General features: G+C 39.6%; 1 protein-coding gene across 3 annotated transcripts in view; it reads right to left on the bottom strand.

Annotated features, from left to right (window-relative positions):
* The window catches only part of TTC21B (tetratricopeptide repeat domain 21B), a 100,802-nt gene extending 93,126 nt beyond the window's left edge, over positions 1-7,676 (bottom strand). The window contains exon 1 of one of the 3 annotated variants that reach the window (XM_078146990.1): positions 7,567-7,676. In XM_078146990.1, coding sequence (XP_078003116.1) covers positions 7,567-7,587 — 21 coding nt within the window. In that variant the 5' untranslated portion in view covers positions 7,588-7,676. Of the gene's footprint in view, positions 1-7,161; positions 7,457-7,566 lie in introns of those variants that run through there. The other 2 variants (XM_020990878.2, XM_078146989.1) reach the window with 2 other exon arrangements.
* Between the last annotated feature and the right edge of the window lie 4,515 nt (positions 7,677-12,191).

The raw sequence follows: 12,191 nt of genomic DNA, 5'->3' as shown, positions 1-12,191 counted from the left end.
GGTATACTGACTGCCACAGGAAGGAAGCTAAAAGGAAAGTTACACTTATTAAAAATCATAGACCCATCTGGAAGGGACTGAGACCATCTAGCTGAAACCCTTCATTTGAAAGCTAAGGTAACTGGGGCCCACAGGAGAAATACTAACAGGTAGTAAGCTGTAATACCAGGGTTCAATCCCAGATTCTCTAACTTCAAATCCAATTATCTTTCCAATGAACCACCCTGCCCGAGATCACTGTCACCTCTTCCCTCATTTTGGTCCAACCCACATCTCCACATCCATCACTTCCATCACTACCTATATCCTACATGTGGGTGAATGTCCAATAATAAAGAAGCATTTAAAAACATTTTTAGAAAGAAATCACATTAAAGAATCCTGGATGTGGTTAGAAAAGAGAGGTAGAAAAGGCACTAAAAAAAGACCAAGATTACCAAAGATATCAGGAAGAAGAAACTCAAAGACTTTGAACATAAGAAGATAAATCAACAAAGAAAACATTAACAACAGAAGAAAATATGGCCTTCAGATTCTACTTTGGGCATCTATGAATACTGCAAAACAAATAAAAATGATCCAACATCTGATGAGACAGAATATCCTGTGGAATTTGAGAATATGAAACCACAATACTGTTCCTGAGCATTCAAAAAAGAAATGAGAATTATGAGAGCAGAACCTGTGATATGTACAGCAAAAATAATGGGTAAAATAGAAAAACTGGAATCTATGATGGTAGGTTTCACCAAAGAAACAAAAGAAAGAACAACAGGAATGCAAACGTATTGACATGAAGGGCAATCTAGAAAAAGAGAAGTGACAAAAAAATAACATTTTTTAAAAATTTACTATACAAAACAAAACGCCCTGATTTTGAAGACAGGGTTTTCAGAGACAATTTAGAGATCACAGGTCTCCCAGAAGAACACAAGAGGACAAAAAAACCTTAATGCAGGAAATAATCGAAGTACACAGAACTTCTGACAAAGAAAATTAAATACTAAGCAAAATGATTCACAAATCACCTCCAGGTGAAAAAAAATCCAAGACTTTAAGACATGTAGTGATTAAACTGAACAATTCAATTCAGAAACAAGTTTTGCAAGACATTAGGAGAAAGACCTTCAAATACAAAAGAAAAAAAATTGATTAACACAAGACTATTCTGTGCTCACCAGAAAACACAAGAGGGAATAGAATAATATGTTCCAAAGAACTATGGAGCTCAAGATGCAGCCAAGGGTGACCTACCCTGCAAATTTAACCCTAAACTTGCATGAAACAAGGTGAATGTTCAATAACAAAGAGGCATTTAAAATCACAACTGAAGAGATCATTTGCTTCTTGAATACCCCAAATATCCCCCAATGCAGGAGGAATGAAAAAAATAAAGCAACCAAAGACAAGAGCAGCAACAGAGTGAGAGCAGACAGCCTAGTAAAAACCTTTTCTAAATGTAGGCAAGGAGACAGAGGTAAGGGTGTAAGTATGGTGGAGGTAATAGTGAAGATGCAGACAAGAGGAATTATGGACAGAACCTGGAGACACCTTGCCTACCTGCCACAAGTGAACAAACGTATGTGTATGTGTGTGTGTGTGTGTGTGTGTGTGTGTGTGTGTGTGTGTGTGTGAGTTTGTATGTGACTACATTACAACATGGAAGGGTACACGAGAGGAAGTGAAGGGAGTAGGGAGATATAGAGAAATGCCTAATTCACTGGAGTCAAATTAAGGGCTATAACAATGAGGGGTATCAAATCTCGAAAATAAATGGCCAAAGAGCCACAGAGGTTATAGGCAAAAGGCCTTTTTAATTCTATTGGAGTAGGGAAACTAGACACACGTGCCAGGATGTTCTCTAAGAATGAGAAGATTCAAGGCAAGAAGGTGAAGCTTCAATACGTATAGCTGTGGCTAGACAAAGAACCAAGCAGTGATGTGTAACCACAGCAGTGAGGTATAACAACAACGAGGCAAGTTTGCTTACTGACAGTCTATTCATAGCTGGGCTTCATGACAGGAATGTGGTTCCTGCAGGTGTTTGTCCAAGTTCAGGGACCACCTGGGGCTGGTTTGAGCCAATTCTGTGATTTTGCTACAGCAGAGTTCATCCAGAGGGAGAGCACAAAGGATTGTTGTTATGCCAAGCTCAGGGCACAGCTTGCTTGCCAGGCCTTAAGCTCTGCAAAACAAGGTGTCTCCTAATAGCAAGAAAAGAGAGGAGTGAAAAGAAAGGAGTGGTCTTGGTGTGGGGATCTTAACAGGGGATCTTTTCTCAGAAAGAAAAGAGCCTACTGGAGAGTGGATGAGGAGGAGGTAGGAAGTAATGAAAAGATGGAAAGAAAAGAGGCCTTATTTTGGTGATGGGAAGGGGCTCCGCTGATGAAGACTCTTATGGATAAAGAGAGACCATATGGTCTGTAAAGGGAGATTGGGATCTTGTTTTGGGTACAGTCTGGGGGATCTGGAACTTGAAAAGTCTACTCTTCCTACTTCAGGAATGAGGGAGATGGAACTCCTTGGGGCAACTGGAAGTTGTGGGAGTTGGAAAGCATGAACAAAGGGAAGAAATTTTGAGACAACTGGGGGAAAAAAAGGTAACCAGGTGAGAGTATAGATTAGTGATGGGCTGTATAATAAGGGATTTGGCCCCAGGGCCCTATCATGAGGCAGTATCCTCTCTAACAATAAATGCAATAAATTGGTATTGTTCTGGGAGTGAGGTACAGTGGAAAAGAGAACTCCATCCAGCAAGTGCTGCAAAGTATTGTCAGACCACCTTCAGGGGAGAGCTCAGAATGGGTACCTAGGAAAATTTGGTTGCATGAGGAATACAGAGAAAAGAGAAACCAGATAATTATAGGGTTCATGAATTAGAGAACAGAAGTTTAAAGTAGAAAGAGAGGACGAATAATAGAGTGAAAGAAGTCCTTTTTGGAAAGGAGCACAAAAATGAAATACAAAAAATGAACATGACTAGAAGCAGAGAAGGAGAAGAAAGGTAAATCTAGTTGACTGAAAGGAAAAAAGGTGGTGGTGGGGAAGGAGGGAGAATTATATAATCAGATTAAAAACAGGACAGAAAAATAAACTAATAAGCAAAACCCAAAGAGAAAAGGGTAACAAATGAAAGGAAGGGATCAAAAGTGAGGGGAAGAGAGGCATGGGAAAGAAGTCACCTTAACAAAGATTAAGGCAATGTAACTGAAGTAACTGTAAACTAGGGAGAGATAAAACACAGAAAGAAAACAATAGGCCAATATAATTAATGAAGACTTATTCAAAAGTGTCCAACAAAATTCTATTAGACTCAGCAGTTTATCCAAGAGATCATCATTATGACCAAGTGGGATTTCTGTTAGGTATATAAGGATGATCCAATAATAAGCCGAAAATAAACATAATTAATCATGTTAAAAACCAAAACATCCAAAACCAGGTAGTCATCTCAGTAAATGCAAAAGAAGCCTCTAAGAAAGTATAATGTTCTTTTGTGCTGAAAATTATAGGCACAAAAATTATAGGCACAAAGGGTCCTTTAAAAATCACAAAAAGCATCTATCTAAAAATTTTTAAAATTATTATAAAAAGCATCTATTTAAAACTAGAAGCAAGCATAATATGCAATGACACACTAGAATCTTTTCCAATAAATATGGGAGTGAAGGAAGGCTGTCCACTATCCCCACCACTTTTTGATATAGTTCTGAAAATGCTAGCAATAACAATAAGACAAGAGAAAGAAACGAAAGACATAAAGATAGGTAAAGAGGAGATAAAACTATCTCTATGCTTTACTTGTAAAATCCTAGGGAATCAGCAAAGGCACCAATTGAGACAATAGCTTCAGTAAAGTTTCAGGTTACAAAATAAATCTTCAAGAATTAACAGCATTTCTACACATTAATAAAACACAAGAAGTAATAATAGAAAGGGAAGTCCCATGCCAAATATTTACAAAATGCATAAAATATCTTGGGATCAGCCTACTGCAAAAGACTTACAGATACAATTACAAAGTGCTCCTTAAAGAAATAAAGAAAAATAGCAGTAGACTAAGTGCTTTAAGAAATGAAGGGTGTGATGAACAAAGAGAAGCATGGAAAGAGTAAGATGGACTGATGCAGAGTGAAATAAGAAGGGTCAGGAAAATAAATATTCAGTAACTATAACAACATAAATGGAAAGAATGACACAACAAAAAAATCAAAAGTAAATGTAACAAAATTACAAAGATCAAGCAGAACTTAAGAGATACGAGAGGGCACCCCCCACCAACCACTTCCTAAAGGTCCACAGGTATTACAAATTGCATGTTTTCAGACTTTTTCAAGGTATTGGTCAGTTGTACAAAGGTTTTGTTTTGCTTTTTCTTCTGTTCTAAAAATTGCTACGAGATGGCCTAGGGAAGCTGAGTGGTTCAGTGGTTAAGAGTACTGTACCTGAGTTAAAATATTTACTAGCTGTGTGACCCTGGGTAAATCATTTAATGTTGTATGCTTCAGTTCATCATCTGTAAAATGAGTTGGAGAAGGAAATGGCAAACCACTCCAGTTGCACTGAAAACCCTAAATGGGGTCACAAAGAGTCAGACAGAACTAAAATGACCAAACTATAACGATGACAACGATGACGAGATGGCTCTTTGGGTGGGGGAGAGGAAGGAATACTTGGGATAATCATGATTGAAGAAGCAGAAGATGTCAATACTCATTAAAAAAATGAAAGTTATATTAACGAAGCTATCAAAGGTTTCTATAGACTTATAGATGATAGATTGTGAATAATATTGTACTAGTTGCATCAAGCCTCATAACACTGAAAAGCCTCCTGGATAAGACCAAAATGCCATCACTCAAAAAAAAATTTGTCTAATCATATGCACAGGAAAAACTAAGTAGATAAGCAGTATCTAATGTATATGCGATTACAATGACAACCTAAAGAGCACATCCTTAAATATATCTGTACCTTGGACAGACATAGCAAATGGAAAATTGAGTAAAGAATTAAGCAGCAGGAAGAGAATGGACGGGATTGTTCATGGAAAATTATAGCACTCCATTAATGATCTCAAGCTTCTCCATGAGATAAAGTTCTACATTTTTATTACTAATATTTTACCATAGTCAACATATGGCTGAATCATAGAACACTACAGAATTAAAATTGAAAATCATTTTGAAGGCAATGGAGAAGCACAAGGTAGCTGTGAAGATGAAATATATTACAATAATGAATTATTAATAAAACCAAGAACAAAGGATATCATCAGAGAAATACTTGATAAAAAACAAAAGATAGGCTAGATACAGGGAAAGGAATAAAAAAAAACCCTGCTAAATGACCCATTTGGTCTAATGGTTATCCTCTCCATAGCAAGGGAAATTAAGGAAGTGCTTTAGCATGTGCTAAACATATAAGGATACCTGATAGAATGGCATGGAGGAATTGTGATCTCCATTCACAGGAGGGAATATCCATAAGGATAAAAGATCAAGGATTTGAGTATTTGAGAATTCTCACCTACTGATAATAAGAGATGGCTATACTAATAAATCTAAAGCACAGATGAAATGATCTAAATTAACAAGAAGAAACATTTATTAGGCACCTAGTATATATCCTGAGCTAGGTTCTCAGAAATACTGTACTTTCTCCCCCAAATTTTCATAATACGCTAAAGAAGTTTCCTGTTTAGTAAAGGTATTAGAACCCCCAAATTTTCATAATATGCTAAAGAAGTTTCCTGTTTAGTAAAGGTATTAGAAACAACCCAATAGCATATAATATTGTGTACTATGATTATAAAGTAAAGTGCTGTGTTAAGTAAAGGGAAGTTGACAAGAACTGATTGGTCAAGGAAGGCTTCAAAGTGGCATGTTTTAAAGTATGTGAGATTTTGCCAGGCAAAAATAGCACTGGAAGCCTTCTAAGTACAAGGAGGAGCCTGAGAAGAAGCACAGATTTAAGAATACACAATACATATTCAGGAAGCTTTAGAGATATCCAATATAGCTAGGGTTCAGAGTACAGGGAGAGAAGAGTAATAAGATGAAAGGCTGAGAAGGTATGGTGGCATAAGGGTGTAAAAGTGTCTTGAGTGCCAGGCAGAGGAACCTGAACTTTACTTGGTAGGCAATGAGGAGCCATGGGAAGTTTCTGAGCAGAGGAGTGATGTGACTAGATCTGCACATAAGGAACTTATCAAAACATTCAAGTTGTAATTCATCATTCTCATTCCTGCTACCTCTAACCTAGAGATCATGAACAATACCAGCCACAATCTTTAGACTACATCACTTGATTTTCCAGCTGCCAAACATGCATCACATCACTTTGTATTATACCTAATCTTCAAAGTAAGATTCCTAAAACTCAGACCCTCCTAATGACCCTCCTTTTTCAGTGAACCCTGAGGAAAGACCTGGGCAGCCCTAAATCAGGGAAAGAAAATGGGAGATTTGGGAAGGAAAGAGTACATTAAACCAGCCTCTTTTGTGTTTAAGCACGGTCTCGGAATTAATTCCATTTTCTCCCCTCCTCTTCAAACACATTTTTATATTGGGAGAGGAGGAATTAACTCCCCTCTCTTCAATTACACAATCCCCTAAACTGGCAGTAGGGGAGATCCACATAATATTAAAGGAACATTCATCCTGTTATCATTTCAAACCTATTAGCAGCAGCAAATAAACACAGGTTTAGGGTGAGGAGCCCAAGTCCAGACAGGACCCATAAATTATCCCAGTGGGGGAGATTCTGGTGTGGATGCTCCCTCCATGATTGCTGGTGATAACAGCTAGCTATCCTTTATGTAGTGCTTAAAAATTTGCAAATTAAAAAAAAGTTTTAATTATCTTACATGCAATCCTCACAACAACCCTGTGAGGTAAGTGCTAGTACTATCCTCATTTTACAGATGAGGAAACAGAGGCAGCCAAAGGATCAAGGGCTGTGCATATTGTCACAGGGTCACAAAGCTATTAAGGATCTGAGGCCACATTTGAACTCAGCTCTCAGCCCTTCCAGATTCCAGGTCTCCATCCACAGCTCCAAGACATAAAAGAGTTGGCCAGGCCCCATGACCACTTAGAATCAGAACCAGAATTTGAATCCGGGTTTTCTTCGAAATTCCAGGCTCTACCACAAACTTACCAGTAACACCAGAGCAGGGACGTCTTTTGCCTTTGTTGGTATTCCCAGCGCTTACCACAGTGCCACGCACACAGTAGGAGCATAATAACTGTCGACCGAATTGAACTGAATCAATTCACATTAAGAGACCATGGCACCGTGTGGTCTCGGGGTCAAAAGAAGGGGTCAGGCCCTGGTCTAGACTCAATAACAAAGTGACCCCAGCCCCAGGCTTTGGGGGTGGAGTGGAGGGGGGCAGCCCCGACCCAACCCTGGAGGTGGGAGCCGCGGGGTCCCCACGGGCCCAGCACCACGCCCCGAATCCAACGGCGTCCGCGCCCCGGATCTTCCTCATCGTCATCCCTCGCCCCAGGCCTGGCCTCACCCCCCACCCCACGCCCCCTTCCCAGGAGCTCACTCGCTCACCTTTAGACCCTGAGCGTCCATGGTTCGCTGGACTACGGAGAAAACGGGCGACCGCCCTCAGGAGACCCGGCTGAAGGCCCGCCCACCCCGCTGGACCAAGGCCCTCCCATCAGCTTCCTCTGCTCCCGCCTCCGACTCGCGGGCGCGCGCCCCACCCAGACTTCTGAGTGACGATCGATGCGGAGGGGAGCCTCGCTCTGGGTCTGGAGGCGGGGACGCGCTCTGGGGGCCGGGCTTGGGGAGATAAGGGGGCGGGACTCGAGGCGGGGACGCGCGGGAAGGAGCTCAGAGCGTGCCCAGGGGACCGGGACACGCCTCATGAGCGAGCTCCCCAGCTATTGGCTGTCATTTCAAGGGGGAGGTCCCGCCTGCCCTGACAGGGAGGAGGAGAGGATTTGAGGGGGTAAGGAGCTGGCTCATAGGGGATTAGGGAAAAAGAAGAGAGACATTCATTAAGAGCTACCTAAATAATAGTAACAGTAATAATAATGGTAAATAAAATAACAAGAAACCTTCCCTTAATTCCAGCGCTTTCCCTCTCTTACTTATTTCCTATTTATCCTGGAAATAGCTTACCTTGTACGTATTTGTATCTTGTCTCCCCCATTAGATTGTAAACTTGAGGGTGAGAACTGTCTTTTGCCTCTTTTTTTTTATCCCGTGCTTAGTACAATGCCTGGCACATAATAGGCTTTTAATAAATGTTTATTGAATTGAACTGAAAAGCAATCGTCAAGATTTTCATAGCATTTTAGAAATATTAGCTCATTTGATCCTAGCATAAAACTGGGAAGAATGGGGGTGTGAAATATGGCTTGTATTCAAACTGAAGAATGCCTATTCACTTATTTTCCTCACTCCTTTATCTTATTGTAGGAGCAAACTGTAGACAAATATCATGACATAGTTAAGAGGCAATGCTCTCTTTATCTATAATGCCAAGTGCTGTTTAATAGCTAGCTATGGTGGTCACTAAATAGAGTGATTGATTCCCTTGGACCCATAAGATGTGAAAATAGTTGGGTTCTCTCTGTAGGCAGGGTAGCTAGGTTGTATAGTCAATAGAGTATGAGGCCTGGAGTCAGGAAGACCAGTCTTCCTGAATTCAAGTGTGGCCTCAGACACTAGCTGTGTGTCCCTGGGCAAGTCACTTAACCCTGTTCGCCTTAGTTCCGCATCTGTAAAATAAGCTGGAGAAGGAAATGGCAAACCACTTCAGTATCTTTGCCTAAATGACCCCAAATGCAGTCACAAAGGGCTGGTCACAATTGAAATGATTGAATAACAACAAACTCCCCAATTTGATGAGCCTTTCCTCATAACTCAACAGTTGTCAGATTGGCAAAGATGGAATAACTGGAGGGGTAGAGGGAAGAAAGGTATACTGATTCGCTGCAGGAAATGTTAACTTGTCACACCAATCTGGAAAACAATGTGGATTGACTTGTGTGAGAAAAGTTAGTTAAGTTGTTCATAGCTTATGAATCATTGTTCCCACTACTGGTGGGATAAAGAAATTAACAGCAGAAAGAAAAGTCTTCTATGTACCAACATATTAATAGCAGCACTGCTTTTAAAAATAAATTTGTATTTCTATCTTTTGTTTATATATCACCTATATTTCTTACTCTATCCATCCCTTTAGCCTTTCCCATAGAATCATTCCTTATAATAGAAAAAAAAATGCACCAAAACTACATGTTGAAAAAAGTCATGTTCTGTGCATTGTCTCACTCCTATGGTCCCTCACTTCTGCAAAGAAGCAAGGTGAGATGATTTCTTTGGGGCCAAGCTCAGTCATTATAATTTTGCAGCATTGAGTTTCTATTGCTTTGCTGAGGTTGCTTTTCTTTCGATTTACATTGTTAAAAATTGTTTTCCTGGTATTGTTTGAACATTGTTATGTACTTTGCTTTGCATCAGTTCCCATAAATCTTTTCACAAATAGTAACATCTCACATTAATATAGTGTTTATTACATGCAAGATGCTATGCTAAGCAATTTACAAGCTTCCTTCTTTCTGTGGAAATGCCATTAATATATTGATAATTCTGAACTTTTTATGATGAGAAATTACTCCCTTTTCACATATTGGGTCAATCATAGTGTTTAATTTCTTTTTCTTTTTTCCTCATTGGTGACAATTGGTATAGGGAATTTATGGTGAGGAAACTCCAACTAAAGGAACTGCCTTCTCTCAATGCACATCTGCAACTGTTCTGCAATTTAGAGTCTTAGAAAATTGCCTGGGAATACAGACGTTAAGTGGTTAGCTTACTCAGCTGGTATCAGAGGTGAAATTTGAACCCAGGTCTTAGTGACTCAAAGGCGAGCCCTGTATCCAAGGTGCTCCCACCTCTTGCAGTGCTTTATTTTCATAATTCTTGCAGTGCTTTTTTTTTTCTTCTCTCTCAGTGTAAATCACTGACAGAGGTTTCCTAAGACATATTTTTTTCCCTCAGTTTTGGTCCACACATCTATGCTTAATTGTGAGAGATGGGCATCATTTGTAGTCAACAAATTAGAAAAGATTTTGATATTTTGAAAAATCGAGATTGTTTTTTTTAAAAAGTTGAGTCAGGATGCCCTCAAAACTTTCCTTCTTTGCATTCAATCAATCTGGAAGGCAAGGTAATTGAACTGTGCAACAGAAAAGCATCAAAAGTACCAAAAACTCTTGTCAAAGGCAAGAGTCTCTTCCCTTCACAAGCCAATCTATTGAAAGAGGGTGGCCAAGCAACCTGGAGAGGTATTTATGAACTGGCTTTCATGGTACAGACCTAACTGTTTAGGAGGGAGAAAATGAGAGATAGATGAGATCTTTATGTGGATGAGTAATATAGCTCTGGGAAGTCTGGTTTCCCCGGGTGACTTCCCTTGTAGATCCTTGTCTGGGTTTTTCTATGCTGTAGATGTCTTTGGGGAGAGTCTTGAGTAATAGCCTATACTGCAAAATGCTGTTATTCTTAAGTGAAAGCATACACTAAATGGATTGAGGAATGAAGATGTTGTTTGACAAAGTCAGTGATGACTTGGTCCTTGACAACACTCTGAGCCTTTTTGTATTCTGGCAAATATATTTGTGCAAGAGGGAGAAACATGCCAATTGATACAATATGAGGCAAAGAATCAAGATGAAATATTTTCAATGATTCTTCCCCCAATGTTTATGTTGCTCACCAGAGTTCTATGGTTGGAAGATCAGGGGTTCTAATCTCCACCCTGCTGCTTACTAACTGCTGGAAAGCTCAGTTTCTTCATTTGTAAAGGGGGAAAACACCTTCCTTGCCAAACTCCAGGGTATAACAATCTTCCCCTAGTACAAAACAGGAATTAAAGGCTTAGTTTGAGGTATAGAGGGTGAGTCGGGCAGACAAAGACCCAAAGATAGATGATCATTTTACATTTTTGCGCTCTAGGTCGAAGCCTATGTCACCTTACACTAAGTACAACTCTGGGTGGTCTTGCACCTTTGTATATTGATAGATGTTCTGATTATTACTTAGGCAAGCATTATCTTGAAGAATATTTTCTTCAGGCAACTTCAATAATTTCCTATCCATTCTTGTCTGGAAGTGACCACCCATGCATTCCTTCAAACTCCCAGATTCCACTAAAATTTAAACTCTTCTGACTAGTCTAACTACAACCTTAATCCTAATCTTTCACTTTCTAAGCCTATACTTTTACATTTTAAAATGTCAGTATTATAGTTAATAGGAATATATCTTTATGCTATGCCATTGGGGTCAGTTTTGCCATACCTTATCATTGGACCATTAGTCTGTATATGATTGTGACTGATGCCTCATTTCCCTTTCTTTTACGTGAAAAGGGCCTAGGGGTTTTAGTTCACTGAAAGATCAATATGAGTCAACAGTATGCAATAGCACCCCAAACACTAATGTAAATGTAGGCTGCACTAATGAGATAGTATCCAGAATAAGGAAGAGAGTAGTCCTGTTATTTTCTAACCTACCCAAACCACATTTAGAATATGATATTCAGTTCTGAGCACCACATTTTAGAAAGGACATCAACAAGCTAAGTGTATCCAAAGGTGACCAGAATTTTGAAGGGCCATAGATTGTACTATAGAAGGATTGGTTGAAGAAAATGGGGATGTTTAACCTGTAAGCATTGAAGGGCTGAAAAGGGGAAATCTCAAAGTGGTGAAAAGGAGCCCCACTGAAGAATATTCCCATGGGGAGAAGAGAGCTATTCTGTAATGGTAAATGGGGACCGAAAATGGCTATAATTTTAGAAATTTTATACTCAGAAAGAACAATACCTCTGAGAGAGTGGTATGCCTTAATGGATAGCATCCTTCCTCAGAAGGAGAATCAGAGCTACTGGGGGCAATTGTTATCCAGACAGGTAGGAGGACGTGGACCCAGAGAAGAGATTTCATGGCAAATGGGAGGAAATGATTGTGAGGAATAGAGAGGTTAGTAATAAACTGCACAATCAGTGTCATAACAATTTCTGCCATGGAATAATACTTCTATCCTTTCTATCTCCTGTAGGAATTTATCCTTCTAAGAGTGAGGAACATAGAACAAAACAAGCTTCCACTTTTAAAGATGTTAAACCCTTCTGTGAAGCAGGTGTATATATCTATCTG

This window comes from Phascolarctos cinereus, unplaced genomic scaffold (genome assembly GCF_003287225.1).
Source record: "Phascolarctos cinereus isolate Bilbo 61053 unplaced genomic scaffold, phaCin_HiC Scaffold_726;HRSCAF=1367, whole genome shotgun sequence".
NCBI classification, from domain to species: domain Eukaryota; kingdom Metazoa; phylum Chordata; class Mammalia; order Diprotodontia; family Phascolarctidae; genus Phascolarctos; species Phascolarctos cinereus.
The sequence above is the reverse complement of the archived record's forward strand: the minus strand, read 5'-3'. Positions and strand labels throughout refer to the sequence as shown.